Genomic DNA, 27,897 nt, shown 5'->3' on the forward strand with positions numbered 1-27,897 from the left:
CTGGCCTTGAGCTGAAGAGCTGAGGGACAGCGCCCAGGCCCAGAGTTCAGGCCCCATGACCGACCTACCCCCCCCCCCAAAAAAAAATTAAAAAAAAAACTCATCAACCTAAATATCTGTCATATGTGACTCTTGACCTTTCTCTCAGTCCTGTCTTTCCCAAGTGACCCTGTCTCTGTGAAAGATCCCTCTATCCAGCTAAATATACACTCAAAAATCCAAGTGCATCCATTGACATCTTTCTCCCTCACTGCTCATAGCCAGTCCTACTGATTTTACTTCCTAAACATTTCTAGATCTTTTTTCTATCTCTATTGTTATTATCCTAGTCAAATCCACTATCATTTTTAACTATTTTGATGTCACCTAAATACCCATCTATCCTACTTCTGTCCCTGCCAGAGAAGGGTTTTGCTGAGATCAAAATGGTCTTTCCATTACTTAATGGAAAAGGATAAAACACGCAGCCTACTTTACACAGCTCTGCCTAGCTCTCCAGCCTGGCACTCTTTGTACACTTTTCTTTCTTTCTCTCTTTCTTTCTTTCCTTCTTTCTTTCTTTCTTTCTTTCTTTCTTTCTTTCTTTTTTTTTTGGTCAGTCGTGGGGCTCAAGCTCTGGGCTGGGCACTGTCCCTCAGCTCTTCAGCTCAAGGCTAGCGCTCTACCACTTGAGTGACAGTGCCACTTCTGGTTTTCTGGTAGTTTATTGGAGATAGGAGTCTCACAGTCTTTCCTGCCCGGGCTGGCTTTGAACCGAGGTCCTCAGATCTCAGCCTCCTGAGTAGCTAGGATTACAGGTGTTAATCACCAGCGCCCTGCTGGACACTTTTCTTATATTACTGCTGCCATGTCATTCCAATAACTCAAAATGTGTCCAAATTCTTCTCAACTGGGGCTTTGCACATATTGCTTGCCTGCCTGCCAGCCTCTTCCCTTTCCTCTTCACATAGTTAATTTTAAATGTCACTTCATGAAGATGCTTCTCCTGATTAATCCCTCTTAGATCAGTTCCCAGTGTTATACATTTCATAGCACCCTGTCTTTATTTTGTAGCAATTATCTATCTAATTCTATTTTTGTGTTCTTATTCAATTGCTGTCTACCTTTTCTTAGGATGTTAGATTCCATAAGAACAGGGCCTATGTCTTTCTGATCACTGAATTCCCAACATTCAGATCAGTTATTGGAACTTATTGTTTACTTGTTAATTTTAAGTGAATGAACATGAAAACAAGCACATATAGTGACCAATACTCAATTCTCATGTGGACCCCATTTCTAACTTACTTACACCCATGGCTAAATAAACAATAGCTCTCTTCGGTCCCTCATTTCCTATGGAAGCAACCTCTCTTTCTGTCAAATGCCTCAGTTTCAGTGTAACCCATGTTTTGAATTTGAATTTGAATTTATATATCTAATTACTCCAAGCTACATATATGTATGTATATATGTATGTATATACATATATGTATATATATATATAACTACATAAATATTCTCCTTTCCCAATATTTCTATGAAGAAATCATAGATGCGTTCTAAATAGTATCACAAGATATTACAAACTAAGAAAAGCATCTCCCATTAGAAGTGTCTTTAGTGTGGAAAAACACCTTCAAACAGAAGGAGCTGATGGCTGTCTTTCCTCCCTTAGTTCCGGTGTCCCACCCTGGTCTCACGCTCAGGATGCCCAGGACGCAGGCTGTGGTGGGGGACACGGTGGAGTTTCACTGTGAGGCGCTGACAGGCTCACCTCCAATCCAATACCAATTTTACCATGAGAACGTCAACCTGGGAAACAGCTCAGCCCTCTCTGGAGGAGGAGCATCCTTCAACCTCTTTCTGACTGAGGAACATTCTGGAAACTATTTTTGTGAGGCCAGTAATGTTGCTGGAGCCCAGCAGAGTGAGGCAGTGAGCATCAAAGTTATAGGTGAGTTGGCTCCGCGTGCTAGTAGAAGCAGCAGCAGATTGATGGTGTCTTTTCTTCCTAATAGCTGAGAATGAAGCGGCAGTGCTCCTCGGAGCTGCTTTCTGGAATGAAGATCCTGCTTAGTCCTGGCTATAGAGCCTCTTCTGGAAAGTGCAGGGTCTTACCTGTTAAACTCTTTCAGGAACCTGGACTTTCCCAGTAGCATTGTTCAAACAACTTTGAGTTCTGATCAAAATTCCTCAGTAAAAATAATAAGAATTTTTTTTAGGATATAGACTATTTTCTGATGTGAAAATTATGACATAAAAAAGAAACCAGAGAATGTATAAATATTAGATGTTCTGCTCCCTGAATAGCAGGCTCTTCCTTGTCAGGCTCTGAGTAAGCCTCTACTCATAAACATCCTCCATTACTGGGAAATAACTGTTACTTACATACCATATTTTAAAAGTATATTAGTACTAGCTATAGGCACAGATATAATGAGAGACACTCGGTGATCTTCAAAGGCAGAGGCACAGGTGAAGAGGGCCGAGATTGACTTCAATTTCTTCATCCACAAAGTGGGAAAATCACACTACATAGAAAAATCCTGGTCATCTCTTGACCTAGAAGTCCATGAGTTTTATAGACAGGGAATATGGAGTGTGCAGACTCAACTAAGGGATGTATGCAAAGGTAAAAGCTGATTCTTCCTGCCCCTGGAAAACATCCCAGAAATAGGAGACCATGCATTGGATGCAAACACCTCTGAGTCACACAAAGCAAAATACAGGGTAGGAATATTGGCTCCTCTTGGTTGATTCCCTGGATGCCATAAGTCATAGAGACAAAATTAAATGAGCAAGGTGTTTAGGGAGTGCTAGCTCAAGACCCAACCTACTCAATTGATTGCTGCAGCCATCCCTGCATCTAAGAGGTGACTTGAGTTCAGAATTGACTTCTCTTAGTGCTGAGATTCCAAGCTGCATCTCCACATGTTCTCTGTAAACCTATGTTGGCCTACCTTTTGTCCATATCCCAAAAGGATATGGTATTGAGTTGGTTGGGGGGTCCAAGTTTGTATCTTTTATAAATTAGGTATATATCATCAAATTACTATATTATATAAGTGTCTTCAATTTGCATTCCCACCTAGGAGTTTATGTACAACCTCACCAGTGTAACCAGTGCCAAACTGGTGAAAAGGAAAAGGAATGACATTTTACAGTTGTGATCATTTATACTTATTTAATTAATCATGGGGTTGAAACTTCTTTTATATATTTATGGACTACTGGAAGTTCTTAGTGATTCATATATACTTTTTTAAACTCTTCCATTGAATATTGCTATACATGAAAAGCTTTTTGAAGGTCGAAGAGATTCGTTTTATCTACCATATGTGTTTTCAACCATTTTCCAGGATTGAAAGCTGACTTATTTCATTTGCTTGTAGTATTTTTTCTTCCTTATAAATACGTTAGAAGCAGACCACCATTAAAGTTTTCTCCTTTTTTTTTTCTCTCTCTCTCTCAGTTCCAGTGTCCCGCCCCGTCCTCACCCTCCGGGCACCCAAGGCCCAAGTTGTGGTGGGAGACGTGGTGGAGCTTCTCTGCGAGGCCCTGAGCGGTTCGCCCCCCATCCTGTACCAGTTTTATTATGAGAATATCACCCTGGGGAATAGCTCAGCCCCTTTTGGTGGAGGAGCGTTCTTCAACTTTTCTGTGACTAGAGAACATTCTGGAAACTACTCCTGTGAGGCCAATAACCGCCTGTGGGCTCAACAGAGTGACAAGGTGACACTTTTTGTCACAGGTATGTTTCCTAATACGCCTAAGCCACAGATAGGAACCACATATTTTCTTTAAGAACACTGGTAATCTTCATCATGCTTATCCAGGACAGTGTTCTCAGGGACAAGTAGACAGAGCGAGTAGCTCTCTATACTGTTGTAGTAAAGTGTTTCTGCAATGTTGTGGGGTGGGAAACATGGCACAGAGCATCCCCGAGATTAGAGCTCATCAGATGCTTGCTTCTCACTGGCTGCCATCCATCTTGACTCTCAACCCTGCCTCAGACATACAGACAAGCTTCTTCACACAGATAGGAGCCATTTACTGTGCACACAGCTCCTGCTGAGACTAGTCTCTCTCCTCTCCCCTCTCCCCCTTTCCCCCCTACTCTCTCTCTCTCTCTCTCTGTCACACACACACACACACACACACACACACACACACACACACACACACACACACACACACCTCTCCCTCTGCCTTTCCCCCTTCTCCTACCCCCTTTTCTCTCCTTCCCTACTCAGCTTTAGGACTCAGGGCAGTTCAAGACCACAGTTTCTCCCTTGGGTTTATGTATGGAGTCTCCCCTCAGGGTTGACCGGAGATAGAAGTGGTTCTGTGGCTGCAGGACTCACTGGGATGCTGCTCAGCATGGTGGTCCTGGCTGCTGGCGCATTGCTGTTCCATTGTTGGCTCTCAAGAAAAGCAGGTGGGTAGCACCCTAGAGCACCTTGGCTTGATCCACACCTTTTCCATCTCCATTCCCTCAGCTTATGCTGACTGTATGATTCACCCCTGTCCCCCAAGCTCTCAGGAGTTTCTCCTCTCCTGTCTCACGGCCCCTCCCTTTCCTTCTGGATCCCTTAGAGGGAAAGATTGGAGAAAACATACTCTAATGAGATGTCATTTGTCCAACATCATGTATGACCGTTGGTCTCCCTAATATAAAACCCCAAGAAATGGGAAGAGGAAGATTGAGAAACAGCAGTAAAAACAAAAACTAAACTTACTGATTTCTAAATCTATATTCCTGCCTGCAGCTATTGAATCATGTGTGTTTTTCAAGGCCTATTGCCCTTTTTAATCCTCATTTCTTTCATTAGCATATAATTATTTTAGAAAGGCATTCCATTGGGATACTTCCATACATGCATTTAATGTACTTTGATAAAAAATCACTTTATAACTCTCTCCCATGCTCCTTCTCCACTTTTTAACATTTTTCCTTTTTCTAATGAGTTTATTAGAAAATTAGTATAAAGAACAAATGAGTATATATATATATATGTATATATATATATATATATGTATCAGTAATAGTGATTCAGACAAAACAGTTCAGTGATTTTAAAGTAATATAGATATGTATTTGCATATGATATATATTAAATTTTATAGTAATAAACACATGTAAATCAAAGAAAGCCTGAAGTACAATTTATCAAACTTTAGAAAAAAATCTCTCAAGGCCTTGTGCTTGCTAGCAAGTGTTCTATCACTTAACATTTTTTAATGGACTTCATTATTGTATTTTTATATATGTATATGAAGTACTCAGACCAAAGGTCATTGCCTTTAATGCTCCAAGTTAAAGGACTGTGGATTGTGGGCTGGGAAGGTAGTTCAGTGGTAGAGTGCTTGCCTTGCATGCATGAGGCCCTGGGTTTGATTCCTCAGCACTACATAAGCAGAAAAAGCTGGAAGTAGCACTGTAGCTCAAATGCTAGAGCACTAGCCTTGAGCTGAAGAGCTGAAGGACAGTGCCCAGGCCCAGAGTTCAGGCTCCATGACTGACAAAAAAAAAAGGCTTGTGCATTGTTACTCCCCTTTCACATAGTAACTACTGCCCTCCTGGAGGTCAAGGTCAGTAGTTTCATAGTTCTTGTCCCTTCTACATCCTTCCTTGGGCATAACAAAGGGTTGTGACATCAGTAATAGCATCTGGTAGTGATCTGAGTGTCCTCGAGCCGTGCCCCCTGAGAAAACATCCTTTTCTGGAATCCAATGTCTCTGTGTTTTCCTTTGCAGGTAGAATGCCTGCCTCTGACCCCACCAGGTAAGACCTTGGTAGTATTTCTGTATAGTTCATGCAATTTCCATAGGAGAGAAAAATGGAACTGAATCCAGTTGTCACAAAAAAATCTAGTTTCTATTATATATTGCTGAATGGATGGTACCCCAGCTTCCTTGGGGTAGTTCAAGACAGTTCCCAGGACTTCCTCTTTTAGCTACATTGTCCTTCTTATCATATCAAGTGTTCATTGATTCTCACTTATTAACTTGCACCATTTTACCATTGTTGGCTTGGTTGTCCAAGTGGACACTGAATCCATCTGTGTCTTGACATGATGTTGTTTCAATGGCCTGGACAATTCTGGACATGGCCAAGCCAGTCAAAACCAGTTGTGATGACAGCCAAGAAGATGGAGTCATGCACTTTGGCAAGACAGAGAAGTCACTTTTCCAGTACGATGTGGCCACCATCTTGAATCCTGAAAGCTGACTTAAGGCTCACAAACTACCCTTGGGAACCCTTGGATAGAAGTATTCAGATCACTAGGAGTTTCCTCATAACCTTTCTGGTTACTGGTTTCTCTGTGACTCTCATCTCTTGGAGATGTAGAGAGATGTTAGAGCCTGGTTTGAATCTTAGCTCTCCCTCTTTCTGGTTATGTGGTTTTCTTGTCTGGAACCTTACCTTTTTGTAGTTAAGGTTATCTAAAAGTCTTTTCTTAGGCACCAATGGCTCATGCCTGTAATCCTAGTTACTCAGCAGGCTGAGATCTGAGGATTGTGGTTCAAAGCCAGCCTGAGAAGGCAAGTCCATGAGTCTCATTTCCAATTAACCAGAAATAAGGCCCTAAGTGGAGGTGTAGCTCAAGTGGTAGAATGCCGATTTTGAACAAACAAAGCTAGGGATCATGTCCAGGTTCTGGATTTAACCCTAGTTCCAGCATACACACACACACACACACACAAACAGCTTTTCTTAAAAAGAATTTCCATTTTTCATGTGTAAAATGGTGACAGCATGGAACTAAATATAAATATAATGCCTAACTAAAATAGGCATTAGCACAGACAGTGCTTATTGCATATGGGTAGCCATAACAACTAAAAACATTATTAGTCTAATACAGTACTCATCGATCATTTATTTACTTGTCTATATGTTCACTACTCTATAATAAAGACCTCGCTAGCTGAATGTAGTCACTCTAACTACTATGTCAGGCATCAGTATTTTTGTGTTTCACAGGAGGCCTTCAGACTCAGAACCCCAAGAACCTACCTACTCGAATGTATCAGGCTGGGTAGAACTGCAACCAGTGTACAGCAATGGTGAGGACCAAGGGCCCTCTGGATTGTCAGCAACCATAGAGTGGGTGTAAGAAATGATTGTGGCAAAAGATGAGGAGTGACGTCACACAGCCCCAGAGGGCCCTAGGCCTTCCAGAGAATAAACCAGTGGGAGGAGGAGGAAGTAGCTAAAATAAAACATAAGTACCTTAGCATCTTCTGAACTTCCAACTTCTTTCTAAGTAAATTCTCTAGGAGGAGATGTGGTTTACTCAGAAGTACGGTGGTGCACCAAGGCAAGGCCATATGCAGGTAAGACCTAGAAAAGTCTCTATTCTGGCTGCATCTGAACTCAGCTCAGTCTCTATCTCCTTAGCAGGTCCTGGCCAGTGAGGCATAGAGCTGTCCCTCACCAAGTCCCTGGAGCTTCTTGTGTGATCCAAAAGCCCCCATGCAAGGGCTGGGAAGGTGGCTCAGTGGTAGAGTGCTTGCCTTGCATGCATGAGGCCCTGGGTTCAATTCCTCAGCACCACAGAAGCAGAAAAAAAAAGCCAGAAGTGGAGCTATGGCTCAAGTGGTAGCGCGCTAGCCTTGAGCTGAAGAGCTGAGGGACAGCGCCCAGGCCCAGAGTTCAGGCCCCACGACCGGACCCAAAAGCCCCCATGCAGTATTGTGTTTTCTATTCTCTGCAGACGGCCTTAGTATCACTTGTGTAACAAGGTCATTACCTGAAGTCCTTTCACCCCTCCCAGTAGCAGCATCTTCATCTACAAAGGGGAATTTGAGTATCATTCCCCATTCTCTGTCAGTTTAGCTGCTATGATAGAATACTACACAATGCATCTTAGAGAATAAGCATTTACTACTTACAGTTCTGGAAGCTAGACATCCAAAACCAAGATGCTAGATTGTCAGTGAGAGCCTTCTCCCTGGTTTATATACAGATAAGGGTCTCCTTGATTGATTTATTGAATGATACTGGGATTTGAACTCCAGTCCTCACATTTGTCAGGCAAGTGTTCTACCACTTGAACCCCACTCCCAGCCCTGACAAGATACCTTCTTGCTTTATGCTTATACAGCAGAGAAATTATCTTTCTCATGTCAAAAAAGTATGAATCTCACTATGACCTAATTATCTCTAGGGCCCAAATTCTAAAAATACTGTAACACTGAGAGTTTGAGCATCAACACATGAATTTGGATAAAGACACATTCAGTCTAATAGGACTTTTCTACTTTTTATTTATTTTCGGTTGCTGCAGTGACAAATTTCCATAAACTTGGTATGATTACATAATACAAACTGTCTTCTGGTTCTATAGGTAGAAAGTTTGACATGAGTCTCACTAAGTCATTCTTGGTATGGGCTGGGCAGTATGTCTTTCTGGAGCTGTAGAGTTAATGTGTTTCTTGGCTTCTTCAGCTTGCAGAGGCTGCCCACTTCCCTTGGCTTGTGTTCCCTTCCATGAGGTTAGTTAACCTGCAAAGCTCAGGTTGATGGCCAGCCATCAAAGCCAGCAGCGTCGCAACATTGTAACTATTCTTCCCAGTAAATGTTCTCTGAATTTAAGGATTCATATTGAACTCACATGGATAATTCAGAATCCCCAAGTCTCTAATCTTTACATATGAAAAGCCATATAAGATTACCTATTCACAGGTTCCTTGATTAGGATGTAGATATCTTTGGGGAAGGGCATAATTCCAGCTAACCCACAGAGGGTTATGGTGAATATGACACAGCACATAGAAGTGGAAATGGTGTGAAAGTGGCAGTGTTAAAGCAGCCATGATGATGCTCTGTGCTGGTAGTCTGTCTATGTCAACAGTCCTAAATGTTGTAGGGACCACAAGGAGGAATCCAGCCTGGAGGCCAGGAGCAGGAAAGGGGGGCAGCGTCCTTCAGGGCAGGGTTTTCTTTCTGAATCTGCTTTTCAAAAAGTACCAGGTAATTTTAGCTATTACATTCTCCTAAGTTTCTGATTTCTTTTTTATAAAGTTAAATGAACTGTGTTGTTCACATCCCATTTTTTTCTCTGTAACACCTCTCTAATACCTAGGAGCTCATTCAAACTTACAACTCTTTTTGAGGTAAACACTGCTATGCCTATTTTACAGATGAGGACACTGACTTTCAATGATTCATCTGAAGTCATAAATCACACACACACACACACACACACACACACACACACAAATGAGCTCCAGAATTAAAATTCTCAGTGTAGTTCCAGGAATCCTTAACACTCAGCCCAAAGTAGACAATGCCGTGCTTTACTCTAGTGTGAAGATAATTTAGCATTAACAGTTAACTGCTAACATCTGTTCTGTGAGCAATTCTTATGTGCTAGGTATAGTTCTGAGGGCTACAAATACCCTGTGTGTGTGTGTGTGTGTGTGTGTATGCGCTCACGCGCACGTGTGCACACGTGCGTGTATATCCCTTAGAACTGTACCTTGCCAGATACCTGTGGCTCATGCCTGTAATCCTAGCTACTCAGGAGACTGAGATCTGAGGATCGAGGTTCAAAGCCAGCCCAGGCAGGAAAATCCATGAGACTTTTATCTTCAATAAACCACCAGAAAAATGGAAGTGGCGCTGTAGCTTAATTGGTAGAGTACTTGCCTTGAGCTGAAGAGCTCAGGACAGTGCCCAGGCCCAGAGTTCAAGTCCCACAACTGACCGAAAAAAAAAAAAAAAGAACTGTACCTGTAGCATATTTGTGCATATATATTTATGATATGCACCATGGCATATACATGCACAGTGGCATCCATGCATATGATGAGAGAGAAAAAATAGTACAACTGTTTAATGCATGATATATGATAGAAATTATACAGACACAAGCATATGACATACATATCCATGTATAAGATGCATTTGTTAAGTGAGAGAAGGGGTGGGTTAGGGGTAATGAGTGACAATATTATCAGACACTTTGTATTTATATACTGTTTTGTAGAATGGTAACTTCTTTTTTTGTCAGTCGTGGGACCAGAACTCTGGGCCTGGGCGCTGTCCCTCAGCTCTTCAGCTCAAGGCTAGCACTCTACCACTTGAGCCATAGCACCACTTCCGGCTTTTTCTGCTTATGTGGTGCTGAGGAATCAAACCCAGGGCTTCATGCATGCAAGGCAAACACTCTTCCACTGAGCCACCTTCCCAGCTCCAAGAATGGGAACTTCTTTGTACAACTACTTAAAGAAAAAAAAATTTAAAGATACATTTGTTGTGATGATATATATGTATATATGTGCATATATATATATATATATATATATATATTCTTTACAACAAACCTATAGGCAGATGCTATGTTGACTTCTATCATCATATAGATGAGGTAACCAAGGCAAGAGAAGTTAAGTGACTTGCTCCACAGCCCAAGGAGGGAAAGGCAGACTCAGGGCTCCGTCCACAGTGGTCTATAAAGCCCTTTCCAGGCCTCTCCATATCCATACATGAATCTAAAATCAAATCCCTTAACAAGATAAAGTGTCATTTTCTTCTTTTGAGAGTCCTCAGCTCAGAGTATATAACAAAGTGTGAGGTGATATTAGGGAGAGGGCTGGTCAGTGCTGTTGGAATGCTTGCTGGACAGAAAGAGGCTTAAAGGAACAGGGAGGCCTAGCAGCAGTACAGGGGCAGAGCACAGGCAGTCTCCACATCTGAATACTCTTCTTCTTTCCACAGTGGCCTCTGTACCCATGGTCCCTGAAAATAAGGTGAGTATCCTGACTTGCATGGCCTCCCATGTGGGCCCATAAGCTCTGCACCTCACCTCCATGCCCTTCCCCACTAGGGCTCCCCTGTCATCTACACAGAGGTGAAGGTGGCATGCACTTCGGCTTCCAAGCCCAACTGTCAGCCTCCTCAATGATGCACACATGATTCTGCAACCTGTCCAGCTGCTGCTTCAACTGCTGCACCTCTCCGTGGGACAAATGGATTGCCGAAGTAGAAAATCCAGCCCTGCTGGACTCCTGCTTGTTTCCCAGGCTACCACCCTGTGCTGGGAGAATGTTTACTGTTATTCCCAGCACAGGCTGCAGGCATTGCCTTTCCTGGCGGCTTTGGTAGGCTTCAGCTGTGGTTGCTGCTGGTGTTCCTCAGCAAGGACAGCCTCTCAATTGTGCTTTTAGGAGTGTATTTCTCAATTACCATCTGCCTGGTGCAGTTCCTACCATCCTATGCCAAACAGAAAGCACATATCCCAAAGAACAATGGACTGATCAACCTCTCTCTAGCAGGACTGTGTTTGACCCTCTTGAAACTCTATCTGTCTGAAACTCTTAAGGCCAGCCCCTGACTGCCTGATGGAATTTGGGGTGAGGAGGATGCATGTCTTCCCATCACTCCTATCATTGCCTCTTTGTGGAGGGAACCCCTATGGACCATATTCCCGGCCCTTCTCTGCCCTTACTCCCTCCTCACTTTCTAAGCTAGCGTCACTGACACAACTCCCCGGTGGGTCCAGAAGGAATGTATGGGCCTGCATGATCCAGCCCCTCAGTCTCCCTTTCTCATAATCAAGGGACTCGCACAGAAGCTCATGTTCGCCTCTGCCCTACGTTTCCAAGAACCTGCCTCTTTAAAATAATAAATAAAAAGTGCCTGCAGCTTCAGGAACATAATTTCAATCTCAATGTCAGATACGTTAGATGTCAATCCTTGAGAAATCAGAGGAGAAATCAAGAAGGAAAGATACATAGCAAAGAAGGAGGCTCCTACTATAACCGGGCAGATGACTTTGCATATGGGTGGCACTTGCTTGGCACAGGCTGTGTGGGCTTTGTAGCTTGGCTTTTTACAACTATTTATTTGAAGCTGTCCTTGGTTTGGAGCTGAATTAGCTCTGGGCTGCTGAATCTGGAAGAGGAACTCTCAGGCTCAATATGCAGTGTTTTGTGGCCATTGATGAGAACATTGTCCTAAAGCTATTGGGCTGGGTTACAGCTGCTGGCCATCAAGTGATGCTGAGCAGATGCACTGAACTGTTCTGGCTGGAGTGACTACAGCCGTGGCTCGCATGGCTCCTATAACTGTGGAATCAGGTTTTCAGGTAATGGTCCATGTTCTTCCTGACATGTAGGGGTATGGCCTGACCTACCTCCGCCCTGGGTCCCCTGCTCTGCGGAGGCATGATGGTGTAAGGGGGTTAAGAAGATAATAAATCCAGTGAGTAAATTTAATTTAGTGGATCATTTAACAGTGCAAATGCACTATTGAGAAACATAAAAGCTTGATATGTGGACATCCCAAGTAACTAAGCAAGTCATTTGTTGCAAATCTCAGGCCAACTTGAACATACTCACCCTTGTATATGTTCTAGTTCTTTCTTAGCCCCTCCTATTCTCTTTCATGTTTTTTCCCTGGAATTAGACTCATCCATGTGCTAGCACATGGCCTTCTGCTGCAGGCTATTTTCTAGGGAATCAGAACTCAGACAGCATGTCAATAGGCTTGAAGCCACAGAGTTTCAGCCAAATAACAGCCATGTAATATGTAGTTGTCAGATGCCAAACATGGCACAGCTGGTAGGGAAGGGTGGGGAAGGCCTCTGCCAAGCCAGTAGTCTTGAAAAGGTGCCCGTTTGTCCCTGAATGTAGCTTCCCTGAACAGATGTGGCTGCAGCAAAGATTTGAACAGAGGAGAAGGAGGAGGAGGAAGAGGAGGAGGAGGAGGAGGAGGAGGAGGAGGAAGAAGAAATTGAAGTTATTTCATTAATGCCTTTCATCTATTGGAAATCAGAGCAATAGTTAGTGCTTTAAATGCAAGGCAATTGAGTTCCAAGTGTATCATGTGGCTTTTCAAGCTTTCTGTTATGAGAGGGGTGTGGCAATAATTCATCTATATTGTCAAATTGATTGGAGAGTTATGCCTAAGAGATAAGTAAATCATACTTCTGGGTTCCTTGTAAGGATGCTTTCAGAGAGGATTAAGAAAGAGGACCCACCCTGAAATGAGTGACACAATTCAGATGGAAGAGAGCAGGAAGAAAGAGAAAGCTGGAAAGAACAGCCCCTCCCTTGCCCCACACTCTGTCTCTGGAAGGAGGGCCTGAGCAATCACTTGCCCCAAAGCCACACATTTCTGCACAGAGGCTCTAGGGGCAGCCCCTCCCCCATCCACCTCCAGTCCTGGTCATCAGTGCTTGGGACCCCTATGTCTCCTTACCATGTCCCCCAACCCCTTCTGTTCTCTCTGCACCCTGCTGAGGATGATGCTATCTGTGTCTTGCTGGGAAACTGTCCTCCTCCCCTGCTTGGCTCAAAATTGGGCCAGGGCAGGGCGGGGGGGGGGGGGGGGGGGAGGGAGGGGGGGCGAGGAGGGTGTCTTTCTCTTCCCAGATTGGCCAACACCTCTCACAATGAGGCACAATCAGGCGATAGCTCACCAGTGATAGCCAGACCACCACCACCACCACCACCACCACCACTACCACCACCACCACCACACAGGAAGTGAAGTAGGGAGCAGGGCAGAGTACAACAAAGCAAAGCAGAGCAGAGAAGCAATCACCAAAGCAGAGCAGAACAGAACAGGACAGAGCAGGGCAAAGAAAAACGGGGAAGGCAGGAGTGATGAGCTGAAACAATGGCTCGGGTAAGAGGAGTATGGAGTGCAGGGAACATGGGGAGGGGGGCCCTTGGCGCCGGAAATGATGCCCCTGACCTGCACGTCGGACCAGACAGGACTGGACAGGCGAGCTTTGTCAGGAGAGGACATCCACGCTTTGGAGAATGCAGGTAGCCAAGGAAATTGTGGCGCTCAGCCACTCACGGCACACGGCACGGCACGTCCATTGTCCTGACGGACATACAACGCTGAACCCAATAGGCAGTCCAGCAGGGATGGCACAGGATAGGGAAAGCGCACTCCCCGCCCACCCCACCCCCTCCCTGCAGCAGTAGGCACCCACGACCCCCTCCTGAGCCCACCGTCTGGGAGCCAGCCTTTCTTTCTACTTGCCCATGGCCTGGCCCCCTGTACCATCATGGATCCTGTGCCACCGCGGGACCCTGGCGCGCACGTGAAGCCAGCAGTTGCTCAGAGAGGGCAGGCAGGCAACAGCTATGCCTGGCCAGCCTGGGTGCACATCTGTGCCTTGAGCAGACGGCCTCCGATGACTGTGCATGGGTGGTTCAGTGGTAGAATTCTCGCCTGCCACACAGGAGGCCCGGGTTCGATTCCTGGCCCATGCAGCTCATTGCTAGACCTTATTTTGGCCCTTAGCCTATGCACGCGTGTGCACACACACTCACACACGCTCACAGTCAGACAGAAAATATTCCTTCTTCCATCTTTGCCCACTAGTCCTTCACCTCACACCATTTCAAACACACACACACACATACCCCACCACACTGTACCTGCATCCTGCCCCGCCACCCCATCAACCCCCCTCCTGACCTGTCCTACCCCCTCTCTCCAAACCACTAACCAGCCCACAAGTACACTTTTCCAATGGCCACAACACCTGTTCTGAGCTCTCCTACGTGCCCCACTATCATCCGTGCATACCATGGACCTCCCGGGACTTCCAGTGCTACCATGCCCCATGAATACTGCTGTCTCCCCTATGCCACCCGCAGCCACAGCATGTCTTCGAATCCCCGCAGCAGCACAGCTGACACCTACCATCTCCACCCTCACCCCACCCAAACCCCTCATCTCCCGTAATACGCAACTTGGCTCAAGGCTCACCACTTGCACAGTGTCTGCTCCTCGGGCATCACTTAATTACCTTTTCAGACATATACTCACCTCTTGCAGGTTTTGTCTCAAATAAAGAAAAGATTCAGCTGGGCACCGGTGGCTCACGCCTGCAATCCTAGCTACTCAGGAGGCTGAGATCTGAGGATCACGGTTCAAAGCCTGCTCAGGCAGGAAAGTTCATGAGACTCTTATCTCCAATAAACCACTAGAAAACGAAGTGGTGCTGTGGCTCAAGTGGTAGAGCACTCGCCTTGAGCTGAAAAGCTGAGGGATAGTGCCCAAGCCCAGAGTTCAAGCCCCAAAACCAACAAAAAAAAAAAAAAAAAAGAAAAGAAAAGATTCAACTTTCGGTCCACCAGCCTGGTCTACCACTAGCCTACCACTGTATACAACTTTCAGTGTGTGAGGAGTGTGAGCTGGGGTCCATCTGGCCCCTCACTCTCCCAATACTGTCCTCCCTCCCTCCTTCCCTCCCTCCCTCTCTCTCTCTCTCTCTCTCTTTCTCACACACACACGCACACATCTGTCTGTCTGACTCTCTCAGTGGACCTCTGTGATCAGAGGGGCTTAATCTCACTGGAACCATGGCCAGTTCCTCCCATTTGCTATATGCTGCTCCTCTCCTTCCTTCCTCAGAGGCCCATTCAGCCCTTGGCACGCCCAGCACCCACCACCATTCCTCCACCTCCCACCCCAATCTCCTCCCACAGGCTTTCTCTCACTTGTTTTTCTGACCACTCACAATCACTTGGTCTCCTCAACCTGGCTTCCTCCTACCTTCTTAGACCCATGGTACCTTAGTCTCCACCCACAAGCTGCCCAACATAGTCACTCAGAGCTCAGGATCCCATGCTTGAATGCTCTGAACTTCTGTAGAACCCCAGTTGATTGCCAGCCCCAGCCCCAGCCCTTTCCCCCCAAATCCCCACACGTGTTCTCCCAACCCCCCAGGACCTGGACTCTACCTGTCCATCTAACCCTCATTGTCACCTTTGCCCCAAGCTTCATGGGACACCTGCCATCTGGGAGAAAAGAGGCTTTCACCTATCAAGAGCTTACCCTCATGACCCACCTCCAAGAGAAACACCCTGACTCCTGACAGTCATGTGTAAAGCACAGTGGCTCCTCGGCACAGGTGGCAGGGAGCCCTGTGTCCAACTGTCACCAACCAACAGGTTGACCGCTAGCCTGGCTGCCCATCATCTTCCCTCTAAAGGGAATTGGGGCGGCAAGCCCATTGAGCTCTGCACTTGACTGGGAGGTAGCTGCACAAGATGGATCTGGGCTGTGAGGTGAGGTTGAGACCAGAGTGGGAACCCACTACAGATCCCACGGAGCACATCCTCTGTCCCCTCCTGGCCATGTGGAGATGGGGTTGAGAGTTTGGCCATGAACATCCAGTGTCCTCCAGCCCATGCTCCTGTCACCAGGAGCAGGTGTCGGCTTGGCTGTTGCTTATTCCCCTGGCGACACACATGCTGATCTCCCTGCCTTTGCCTCTAGCTAGCTGCCCCTTGTCTACTTTGCAGCCACCTAACTAACCCCTGATGCCTCTTCACACTTCTGCCTCTCTCTTTGGAGGAGGTTGTGCAGCAGGGAGGGAGAGATCTCCATCCACACTGGCTCAGCTCAGGTGACCACCAAACCCACTGCCATGGGTGGAGAAAAACTGGAGTGCAGGACTCGATGCCTGGCCAGAGGGAGGTACCAACCAGTTCAATGACTGGTGCCACATAGCCAACCAACTCAGGCAAGGGCGTGAACTGGAGGGCATAGGCCCTACTCACCATTGGGAATGTGTCTATAGCCACAGGAGGTGTGGCCAAGACAGCTCTATGAAAGAATCCTGGAGTCAGCCCAGAAATAACACCATTGAGTGAGGGGGAGGAATAAGGGGAAGAGGGACAGGGAGAGAGAGAGAAAGAAAGGGAGGCAGGCAGGGAGGGAGGGAGGGAGGGAGGGAGGGAATGAGTGGATTCAGGAGTGTCAGAGTGAGGGAATGGGCGGGTACATAATGGGGTGAATGGGGATGCGGTGAATGGGTTGTTAAGTCAGTGAGTACGTGACTGAATGGGGTTGGACATGTGAGCCGCCATGTAAATGCTGGTGAAAGTTTGTGTGTGGGAGGAGTGTGTGTGTGTGTGTGTGTGTGTGTGTGTGTGTGTGTGTGTGTGTGTGAATGGGAGAACAGGAAGGCTGGTGATGAGTGAACATGATTGAGTGTGTGAGTGAGTGACAAATGGTGTGGAAGGTTGAGTAGGGAGATGTGTGAGTTAAGCAGAGATTGATGGAGTGGGCAAGGGGTTGGGTAGATGAGACGGATCTAGAGAGTATTTGGGTGAAGAGGAGGGTGAAGGGGGTGTGACTGGGTGGCTTGATGAAGGAATGTGTGTACACAGTGACTTGCTGAGCAAGTGGGTGAGCAGGTAGGCGGCTGGGTAGAGGGTGCGAGTGAACTGCAGAACAAGGGAGTAGACGGTTGGGTCAGCAGATGGAACAGAGCGAGCAGCTAACTGAATGAGTGGTCAGAAGAGTTGAGTTCATGCGACACAAAGGAATGGAGTGGTGTGTGTGTGGGGGGGGGGGTGAATGAGGGAAGCCGGGAGTGACTGAGTGAGTGCACAAATGGCGGCCTGAGCGAGGGAAGAAGGGCTGACGTGCAGGAAGGGAGATGGGTGAGGAAATCTTGGTAGATGTTGGAGTGAGGTGATCAAAGGAGAGGGAAGAATGCCTGAGCTTAGTGTTGCGGGGGTTGGGGGGCTGGGGTAGTAAGTGCCTCAGGGGGAAGGGATATATGAGTGAACAAGCAGTGAGTGAGGTGAGGGAGTCCTTGAGGGTGGTAGGAAAGGAAGGAGAGCAGGACAGAGGGACAGAGGAAGGGAGCTAGTGAGGGAGTGAAAGACGGAGGGAGTGATGCAACACAGGAGGGAAGGAGGCAGGGAGGGTGAGAGCGGGAGGGAAAGGGAGAGAGGCAGGCAGTGGATGGGCCAGTGGTGGAGTGTGGGGTGAGTGAGTGGTGGATTGGAAGACTGGGTTTGGAGATTGTGATGGGCTGAGGCTGGAGAAAGGTGAGAGGAGAAAGATCAGTAAGAAGGAAGGCAGGTGGACGACTCAGAGGGTCAAGATCAGGAAAGGGGGTGTTGGCTAAGAAAGAGAAAGGCAGAGGGAAGAAGCTGAAGGTGGCAGGGTGGGGTGAAGTAGCCAAGCAGTGCTGCAGGAGGAAGGGTCAGTGCGCAGAGGGGGTGTGTGCTGGGGTGCTGGAGAAATAAGCTAGCCAGCCACTGTCCCAAAAAACAATGGGAGTATGTTGGAAAATGGAAGGGCAGTAAAAGTTGGTGGAGCAAGGTTTTCCTAGCTGGGAATTAAACCCCAACCACCACAGTCAGAGTACAGAACCCTAACCACTAGGCCAACAGGGAGCACATCCCTATTGTAGCCCAGAAGCTCTACTAGACATTCCTCCCACCGCTGGACACCTAGCATTCAGCAGTCCCGTGGTTGAAAGTATGGCTAGACAAAGAACAGTGCTCGCCTCCCCCTGCCCTGAGCCAAGTCAAGCAGCACCTCTTTGGGGGAGGTTTAAGGCCAGGGAGGGAGTAGCTGGCTGCGTTTCCACCCAGCTCACCACGCAGGGTGGGGTACAAGCCAGGGTGGGGTACAAGCCAGGGTGGGGTACAAGCCAGGGGAACAAGCAGCCAAGCAGTGATGCTGCAGGAGGAAGGGTCAGTGCACAAAGGGAGTGAGGAGGGCAAAAGGGGGTGGGTGGAGTTAGGATGTGAAAAAGGCAAGTGAAAGTGGGAAAGGAAGAAGAAAGGCTTCCCTGACCGGGAATCGAACCCGGGCCGCGGCGGTGAGAGCGCCGAATCCTAACCACTAGACCACCAGGGAGCGTGCCACTGCCTGCACCGAGCACTCCTCCTGCAAACCAGCAGCGCTGCCGGACACTCACCGCCGCTGGACGCCTGCCATCCACCGGCCCCATGGGTTGGAGGTATGGCTGGCCAAAAAGACAAGGACACTGGCGAGCCGGTTGCCTGGCCGACCTCCCCCTCGCCCTGCCCCTCCGCCTGCCCCCTTTCCCCCTCTCCCCTCCTCCTCCCTAGCTCCCTCCCCGTCAGCCAAGCCAAGCCAAGCCAAGCCAAACCCAGCGGCAGCTCTCCTCCTGCCTGTAGCCGCCAGCAGCCCGCAATCCCGGCCGGCTGCGGCAGTGTCCAACACAACACGCGTGCACTCCGGCACCCACGCCCTCTGCTCCCTCCCGCAGGCCCGAGCCACAGCTGGAGCTGGCTAAAAGGTCGGCCGGCTGCATTGAGTGGCCTGGTACTGCGTTGCGTTGGCCGGGAATCGAACCCGGGTCAACTGCTTGGAAGGCAGCTATGCTCACCACTATACCACCAACGCCACACGCCACGGCCAGCGCACACAGGACGCCGGGGACTGGCGCGGGCCACAGCTCCTGCGGGGAAGGAGGCGGGGGTTGCGGAGTGCGGGGGCGGGAGCGGGGGCGGGTGCGGGTGGGCGCAGCGCGTGTCTCGCACCTCACTTCTCTGTGGGCTGGGACACGCGGCGCTGCCGGGCCAGCCCGAGCCACACGCGGCCCGTCCTGCGCCACGCCCGAAGCTGCTGGCTGCCGCAGCCACGCAAAGGGACGGGTTGGGTCCAGCCTAGCCTCCTGGTTCCTGCGGGGCGCCCTCCGAGCTCCGGCCGCCTGACTGCTCCGGAGCCCGGCGCCGCACGCCTCCCGGGCTGGACGCGGGCGCGGCGGCGCGACGGCCGACAGCCACAGCGTCTTCCTTCGTCCGGCCCGCAGCCCACCACACCCACTGCAAGGGCCCGCTCGCTCGCTCGTCCGTGAGTCCCGACTGGTGGCTGGGCGGCAGACGCCGACGACGACCGAGAGGTGGACCAGGGGGCCTGGAGCTGCTGAAGTGAGGACGCCTTGGAGCAGAGAGGCCGCGCTGGGCAAAAAGAACGCCACGGCGGCCTCCCCGTCGGGGAATCGAACCCCGGTCTCCCGCGTGACAGGCGGGGATACTCACCACTATACTAACGAGGATGACGCCGCCCGCCGTCGGGGACACGGGCCCCTCTCCGACAGCCGCCCGGACCCGCGGCCCTCCAGCCCCGGCCTGGGGCTCGCATCTGCCCTGTCTGGCCTCCGACCCCAAGCCCAAGCCCAAGCACGCGCTGCCGCGCTCTCCCCACAAGCCCCGCCCCACCCGCCTGCCAAGGACCCACCCGGGGCCACCTGCCGGCCGGGGTCACCTGTCCGCCGCCGCCGCCGCCTCGGTGCCAGTGGGTGCGGACCCGAGCAAGAAGCACCGGCCGGCCCGGCCCGCAGCGGCTGGTTGCGCGCCTCCAGCTTGCACGCCGCCCGCAGCCGCCGCTCGATCGCGGGGGCGCGCGTGCGCTTGACCTCGCGGGACTGAGCCCCTAAGCCTCCCCGCTGACCCCACTTGCCCTCCGACCCCCAGGCCGGCAATACGGCGCGCCAAGCGCACCCCGGTGGACGCGGCTCCCGGCCAGGGCCAGGGCCAGGGCCTAGACGAGAGGAGAAGCCACCAGCTGTGCTGCACCGTCAGGATGGCCGAGCGGTCTAAGGCGCTGCGTTCAGGTCGCAGTCTCCCCTGGAGGCGTGGGTTCGAATCCCACTCCTGACAACCTTGCCTTTTGGGCACAGACACTCAGGGAACCCTGCCTGCGGACCGCCCACCCCAGCCAACAATCACAGCACTACCTTGCCTTCTCCTCCTGCCTTGCCCTCGCTTTCTTGCCAACACATGAACTACCCACCAGGTGGAGCTTCACTCCTTCCATCTACCGCTCCCTCCTTCTTTCCTCCAGTGGCCGACTGGTGGCTGCCCTGAGCCCAGCACCGCTCACACCTGTGCCATTTGGAAAGCCCTCCCACCCATCCCACACCACCGGCTAACGCCAGCAGGGCCCAGGCAGCCACTCGCCCAAAGCCGCACATTTCTGCACACGAGGCTCTAGGGGACAACCCTGTGCGGCTTCTTGTCCTGTTCACCAGTCTCTGCCCCACATACCCCCCACCCCGTCCTCTGACTCACCCCTTTTCTCATCCCGTTCTCACAGCACCCTGCCGGGGTTGACGCGCTCCCTGTCTTCCCATCCTCCTCCTCACGGGACAGCTTGCCTTGGGGTTGGACGCGCTGGCTGCATTGCTTTCTCTGCCCGCGCTGGCCAACATCTCTCACAATGAGGCACACCCAGGCGAGGCTCGCCAGTGAGAGCCAGACCCCAGGAAAGGCCAAGGCAGGGCAGGGCAGGGCAGGGCAGGGCAGGGCAGGGCAAAACAAGGGAACAGAGGGGTGCCGGGCCACGCCAAGACAATGACCGGCATGAGTGGACAGGGCGGCTTAGCTCCAGCCCCGGCGTCGCCCACCTGGACACCACAAAGCACCCCTAAGGGAAAGCACAGGGCCTGGGCCGTGGGAACACAGCAGGGCGGCCCCGCGCCACCGCAAGTGGTGCCTCTGACCTGTGCATCGTACCAGACTGGCCAGGCCAGGCCAGCCAGGCCGGGCAAGCTTCGTCAAGAGAGGGCATCCACGCTTGGGAGAGTACTGGTGGCTGTGGAAACCATGGCACTCGGCCACTCACGGCACACGGCATGGCACGGCATGGCGGGACACACACGTCGCACCTCCTGACCCAGATGGCAAGGCCTTTGGAAAGGAGTGAGTCTACACCTCGCTCACCATGCCCCTTCCCTGCAGCACCGGGCGCCCCACCGCTCCCTCCTGGACCGACTGACTGTTTGGGAGCCAACCTTTTTTTCTACTTGCCCAGCCGCTGGCTCCCTGTGCCATCCAGGATCCCGGCGCACTCTTGAAGCCAGCACTTGCTCGGAGGGCAGGAAGTCAACGGCCGGCCCTCGCCGACCTGGGAGCACATCTGGGGCATACCCAGAGACAGCACACTGTCTATGCATGGGTGGTTCAGTGGTAGAATTCTCGCCTGCCACGTGGGAGGCCTGGGTTCGATTCCCGGCCCATGCAATACACTACCACAGCACATTTTGCTCCGGTGTGTGCTCTGCTCCTTACTTCCCTCATTTACACACATGCACACGCACATGCACTGGCAAACACAACTATTCCTTTTCCCTTCCTTGCCCACCACTCCTTCACTCCAACCCATTTCACACAAACACAAAAACTGCACCTTCATCCCAGCCTGCCACACAATCTCCTCACCCTCTGATAGCTCCTACCCACGGACATTACCACCCTCGCTTCAAACTCCTATCTAGTCCACACACTCCACTTTCCCAGTGGCCACAACACCTGCTCCCTGCTCTCCCACCAGGCCCCACCGTCATCCGTGCACACCAGGGACCTCTCAGGACTCCCCATAGAATCACCCCATGTGCACATGGCCACCTTCACTGGGTCGCCCAGAGCCACAGCATGTCTTCGAATACCCCCACTGCACCACGGCTGACACCCACACCTGTCTCCACCCTCACCCCACCCACAACTCCTCATCTCCCACACCTTGGTTCAAGGCTCACCACTTGCACCTCGTCTGCTCCTTGGGCATCACTGTATGAGCCTGTGCCTGGACTTCATTACATGTCACTAGACTTCATTACATAAACTCGCCCCGTGCAGGTTTGGTCTCAGTGGAGACGTGATGCCACCTTCTCTTGTGCATTAGCCTTGCCTACCACTACTCAACCACTACGCACACCATGAAGCATTTGAGGAGTACAGGTAAAAGTCTCTGTGTCCTTACTGTCCCAATCCCTCGCATTCTCTCTCTCTCCCTCTCCCTCCCTCCCTCCTTCCCTGTGTCTGTCTCTCTGCCTCTCTCTGTGTCTCTCTGTCTCTGTCTGTGTGTCTCTCTTATTCACTCACTCGCTTACTCTCTGCCATGAGCTGCTCTGCCTTGCCCTGCCCTCCCCACCACAATGGACTGAAACTGAGCCAAAATAAATCTTTCCTCATTTAAGTTTTTTGGGGGGCATTTTGTCAGTGATGAAATGTCTGACCAACCCAAGGGCCTTGGCCTACCTAGGCAGGACCAGGTCTTTGGTAAGCTGAGTCACAAAGGAAGCACGTGCCTATTACACAAACCTGGTACACAATGAAGCAACGGCAAGCACCTTCGCTGCAGAAAGGCAGCTGCCATAAAGGTGAGGTGAGGAGAAAATGTCCCCAAAGGTCAGCTTTCTTAGGTTTAATTGAAAATCAAAAGAGCACAGAGCAAGAATAGCTCATGATGAAAAAGCTGTTGATCGTCTCATCCAGAAGACATGTCACCAAACTGCTCACTCAATGCAGCTCTGAGAAAGACAGAAGCAATATGTTGGAAAAAAGCCATTTTAAAGTTCCATGGGGAAAAAAAGGCACCTCCTGGGTGTCAGGGGATAGGGATATCTACATCTATCTCCAAACAGTAACTGCTGAATGACTCAAGGATGATTTCTACCACTTGAGATAAACTTACAAGGCATAGTCTCCAGACAGATGCAAGAGACTGACCTCATTCTAATCAAGCTAACATTAGAAAGGCCTTTTCGGAAGTGGCGCTGTAGCTCAAGTGGTAGAGCGCTCGCCTTGAGCTGAAGAGCTGAGGGACAACGCCCAGGCCAGAGTTCAAGCCCCACGACCGACAAAAAAAAAAAAATAATAATAATAATAGAAAGGCCTTTTCCCATTTTATCTTCCATGATTCATACATCAGTCACATTAGCAAATAGTATTATACTTGGTGTGCATAGTTTATAGGGATAAGGTTTTAAACATTTTAATGAAGGTTGGGTTAGATTGTTTTACGTCAGTGGGCCAAGGGCCAATGTTCAGATAGTCTAATGTGTCCTGCTAAGTCTCTAGAACTTTTTGGATAGCAAGATATATCACTTACTAGTTCAATTTAGGATAATTGGAGCATAAATCAAAGATCAGCAGTAACTGATATAATACATTTTTTTAAGTCTTTTTGGCCAGGTACTGGTGGCTTATGCCTGTAATCCTAGCTACTCAGGAGGCTGAGGATCTCAATTCAAAGCCAGCCCATGCAGAAAACACTGTGACATACACACACACAAAAGTTGTTGGTCATGGGGCTAGAACTCTGGACTTGGGCTCTGTCCCTCAGCTCTTCGGCTCAAGGCTAGTGCTCTACCACTTGAGCCACAGCACCACTTCCAGTTTTCTGGTGGTTTTTTGGAGATAAGAGTCTCACTGACTTTCCTGACCAGACTGGGTTTGAACCGTGATCCTCAGATCTCAGCCTCTTGAGTAGTTAGGATTACAGGTATGAGCCACCGGCTTACATTAAATTTTAAAGGAATTCATGGAATACTTATTTTCCAATAAGTCAAAGGAGACAATTGTCTTCTTTACAGAAAATAATAGATAATCAGTGCAGAAGGAAATCACCACTTGCGATCCCATAAAGATCATTGATTCAAGATCACCATGATCTACCTTGTCACCTCCAGAACTATAATGAAAGGGGCAGCATACCCTCACAATGGAGTGGGCTGTCAGGGCTGGTCTTAATCGTCATGTTCACAACAGTCTCATACAGTATCTATTATTATCCCTATTTCACAGATAAGGAAATTGAAGCATAAAGAAATTTGTTTAGGGCTGGGAACGTGACTCAGTGGTAGAGTGCTTGCCTAGCATGCAAGCTGGATTTGATACCTGGATTTGATTCCTCAGTACCATATAAACAGAAAAAGCCAGAAATTGTGTTGTGGCTCAAGTGATAGAGTGCTAGCCTTGAGCAAAAGAAGTTCAGGGACAGTGCCCAGGCCCTGAGTTCAAGCCCCAGGACTAACAATAAAAAGAAAAGAAATTAGTTTAGAAGGTAGGTGCTGTTGGCTCACACCTGTAATCATAGCTACTCAGGAGGCTGAGATCTGAGTTCAGGGTTCAAAGCTAGCCTTGGCAGGAAGGACCATGAGACTCTCATCTCCAATTAACCACCAGAAAACTGGAAGTAGAGCTGTGGCTCAAAGTGGTAGAGCACTAGCCTTGAGCAGAATAGGTCAGAGACAGTGCCTAGACTCTGAGTTCAAATCCCATGGCCACCACTACCACCAAGACCAACAACAAAAGAAAATAGTTTAACCCAAGACCATATATTAGTAAGTAGAAACTAGAACTATCCAACACCAATGTTCATGTTCTTAGTTACTTGAGCAAATGTTCTTGGTGGGGTTCATGGGTCGCATTTGGACAGAGGCATTTGTGAACAATAGAGCAGCTCCTGAAGCTTGGAGTCAGGGCATTTGGCTCCTCCTGAGCCCACTACCACCCACTATTTTGTTTCTCTGAGCTCTGGTTACCTGATCTGTAGGGCAATAGAAGTAGTAACAGCTGCTAGACTAGATTGCACTGGGAAGGAGATAAGCCTTGTAAACAATGGCAGATGTTCATGGAAGCAGGTAGTCAGGTACTTGTGCTCACTGAAAAGCTTGTGTTGGTTTCCATTTGCCTTTATTGATTCCTCTCTCCTCATTACAGTGAAACAGGTGCTGAGTTTCCCAAAGATAATTCAGAAGACAATGAAAGACTGCAATCTGGTATCCATTTTAATGTGAGAGGAATAGGCAAGAGGTATGGGAATAGAGGTATTCATATCCCAGAGATAGATTTCCATGATTTGGGTATTATTTGATCATTTTCCAGAGAAATATAATCAAAGGGATGATTTCCCTAGAAACACCCTTTTAAGTCTCTTGTTGACAAAGAATAAATTTGTTCCTGAGATAGTTTATGTAAATAACAATTCCTTGGGTGAGCGCCTGGCATATCCTGCAGCTCTAGATCACCTAGCACCAGGCAGTTGAAGAGATTAAGGACTGGGATGAAAAGAGCTAGCAGTGCCTGGGCTCATGGGATTCTCAGGGCTGTCTCCTTCACACACAGCCCTCTGCCATAGGGTCAACTTTGGGCTAGAACTTTCCACTGGGCTTATACTGTGGCTCTGTAGACAGAAGTGGACATGCTTGAGGACAATGAAGCAAAGATGGCCAAGAGAGGCTGAGGGCTGTGAGTGAGAGGGAGAGTTGAAAGGAAGGTCAAAGCATAAAGCCTAGGACAGGTACCTTTCACTTACCTTCCTTCCATCTTCCCAGGGTACGTTCTCTCAGTTAAGGTAACTGTTACCTGGCCTCATCAAGAATAGGATAACTTCTTGGGGTAGAGGAGGGAAAGAGGTTCTGTACCTCTAAATCATAGAGTGATGGGGATGTGCCAAAGCTAGATGCATACTACCCAACAGGGCCAGGGATTCTGGAACAGTGATGGAAATTGCCAGTTATCTAATTCCCAAGGGTTATTGTTAGAGATCTTGAAGGCTATCCAATCTTTATACATTTTCATGCTGGAGTCTTTCCATATCCCTGTTGAGACATCACCCAGACACGTTGGAATAGCTCCAGAGCTATGAAACTGCACTGCTCAAGGCCTGTAGTCCTAGGTAAGATCTGGAAGGAACCAGCTGGTTCATTGCATGCTGAGTGGGAAGTCCTCAGGTTTCTTTTTTTCTTTTTGCTTTTTTTGGGTCCCGTCGTGGAGCCTGAACTCTTGGCCTGGACGCTGTCCCTCAGCTCTTTAGCTCAAGGCTAGCGCTCTACCACTTGAGCCACAGTGCCACTTCTGGCTTTTTTCTTTTTGCTTATGTGGTGCTGAGGAATCGAACCCAGGGCCTCACGCATGCAAGGCAAGCGCTCTACCACTGAGCTACCTTCTCAGCCCCAAGTCCTCATGTTTCTTAGCATCCTTCTTGCACTCCAAATGCTACCTCCCTTCATTTTTTCCCTTAGAGACTCTGCTCCCGGGACTTATGAAAAAACTTCCTCTAAGAGTTGCTTTCAAACACCTGGGAGCAATGCAGGTGGAGCCCTGCTCCCTTCACTGCCACTCACTCGTTTGCTCACTGGATATGAATTCAGTGTCTATAGCTGGCCCAGACACTTAGAATTCATTGGTGAACAAAACAGGTTTTGTGTGTGTGTGTGTGTGTGTGTGTGTGTGTGTGTGTGTGTGTGTGTGTGTGTGTGTGTATGGTGATACTGGGCTTGAACTCAAGACCTTGATGCCGCCCCTTAGCTTTATTGCTCAAGGCTGGTGATGTACCACTTGAACTTCAGCTCCAGCTCCAGTATCTTGCTTGTTTATTGGAGAGTCTCATGGACTTTCCTGCCTGGGCTAGCCCCAAACCACAATCCTTAGATCTCAGCCTCCTGAGTAGCTAGGATTATAGGCATGAAGGCTTCTGGCAACAAGACAGATTTTTTTTTTAATTTAATTTTATTTTATTTGAGAACATACTGTACAGAGGGGTTACAATTACATGGGCAGGATAATGCATACATTTCTTACCAAGCATTGCAGCCTCCTCCTTTGTTTACCCTTCACCTCCCTTCCCAGAAGACAGATTTTTTTTTTTTTTTAAACACTCCTGTCCCCAAGGACACAACATTCTAGAAGGGAACTAGAATTGAATAATAAACATGATGAATAAGAAGTAATGTATGCTTTAATTAGAATTTGGTATGTGTCATGAAAGAAAAAAGAAAGAGTGGAATAAGATGATCCAAAGCACTCCTAGAACACCATAGTTATAACTATAGTATTCAAGGAAAGCCTCATGAAAAAGGTGAGTTGATGAAAAGGCATGGAGATTCTGTGGTCCTTTGGATACTCAATGGGCTGCAGAGGGAAAAGCGCCTAGGAAGGGGGAACAAACCACAAAGCAGCATCATACCTGACATGTTTGAGGACAAACAACAGAGAACAAGACAGAGGCAGGAATACTAGTTCAAAGACATCACAAGGTCCAGGCAAGAGATTATGATGGTTCAAAGGAGAAGATAATGGTGGTGGTCTGAAGTAGTGAAGTACAGGGGCTGGGAAGGTGTCTCGGTGGTAGAGCGCTTGCCTTGCATGCCTGAGGCCCTGGGTTCGATTCCTCAGCACCACATAAGCAAAAAGAAAAAAGCCGGAAGTGGCGCTGTGGCTCAAGCGGTAGAGCGCTAGCCTTGAGCTGAAGAGCTGAGGAACAGCGCCCAGACCCAGAGTTCAGGCCCCACCACCAGACCAAAAAAAAAAAAAAAAACAGAAGTAGTGAACTACACACTTTGAAGGTAATATCCTCAGAATTTTCTGATGGAT

The 27,897-nt window shown here is 48.9% G+C and overlaps 1 protein-coding gene and 6 non-coding genes across 7 annotated transcripts in view; 4 read left to right on the forward strand and 3 right to left on the reverse strand.

The window, feature by feature from the left end:
* Window positions 1-11,652, forward strand: part of Fcrl4 (Fc receptor like 4) — a 67,170-nt gene extending 55,518 nt beyond the window's left edge. The window contains exons 20-27 of the mRNA XM_042681487.1: window positions 1,658-1,936; window positions 3,455-3,733; window positions 4,304-4,420; window positions 5,740-5,767; window positions 6,971-7,053; window positions 7,255-7,323; window positions 10,712-10,743; window positions 10,821-11,652. Coding sequence (XP_042537421.1) covers window positions 1,658-1,936; window positions 3,455-3,733; window positions 4,304-4,420; window positions 5,740-5,767; window positions 6,971-7,053; window positions 7,255-7,323; window positions 10,712-10,743; window positions 10,821-10,898 — 965 coding nt within the window. The 3' untranslated portion in view covers window positions 10,899-11,652. The remainder of the gene's footprint in view (window positions 1-1,657; window positions 1,937-3,454; window positions 3,734-4,303; window positions 4,421-5,739; window positions 5,768-6,970; window positions 7,054-7,254; window positions 7,324-10,711; window positions 10,744-10,820) is intronic.
* Window positions 11,653-14,152: 2,500 nt separating this feature from the next.
* Trnag-gcc lies at window positions 14,153-14,223 on the forward strand. Its single transcript has one exon. It is a non-coding gene; the product is annotated as a tRNA-Gly (tRNA).
* A 4,330-nt stretch (window positions 14,224-18,553) lies between these two features.
* Trnae-cuc lies at window positions 18,554-18,625 on the reverse strand. Its single transcript has one exon. It is a non-coding gene; the product is annotated as a tRNA-Glu (tRNA).
* Window positions 18,626-19,066: 441 nt separating this feature from the next.
* On the reverse strand, window positions 19,067-19,138 carry Trnag-ucc. Its single transcript has one exon. It is a non-coding gene; the product is annotated as a tRNA-Gly (tRNA).
* A 583-nt stretch (window positions 19,139-19,721) lies between these two features.
* Window positions 19,722-19,793, reverse strand: Trnad-guc. The gene has a single exon. It is a non-coding gene; the product is annotated as a tRNA-Asp (tRNA).
* Window positions 19,794-20,314: 521 nt separating this feature from the next.
* Window positions 20,315-20,397, forward strand: Trnal-cag. Its single transcript has one exon. It is a non-coding gene; the product is annotated as a tRNA-Leu (tRNA).
* A 1,291-nt stretch (window positions 20,398-21,688) lies between these two features.
* On the forward strand, window positions 21,689-21,759 carry Trnag-gcc. The gene has a single exon. It is a non-coding gene; the product is annotated as a tRNA-Gly (tRNA).
* The last annotated feature ends 6,138 nt before the right edge of the window (window positions 21,760-27,897 follow it).

The sequence above is a fragment of the Dipodomys spectabilis genome, unplaced genomic scaffold, assembly GCF_019054845.1.
Source record: "Dipodomys spectabilis isolate Male_0828 unplaced genomic scaffold, ASM1905484v1 ptg000069l, whole genome shotgun sequence".
Classification (NCBI taxonomy): Eukaryota; Metazoa; Chordata; class Mammalia; order Rodentia; family Heteromyidae; genus Dipodomys; species Dipodomys spectabilis.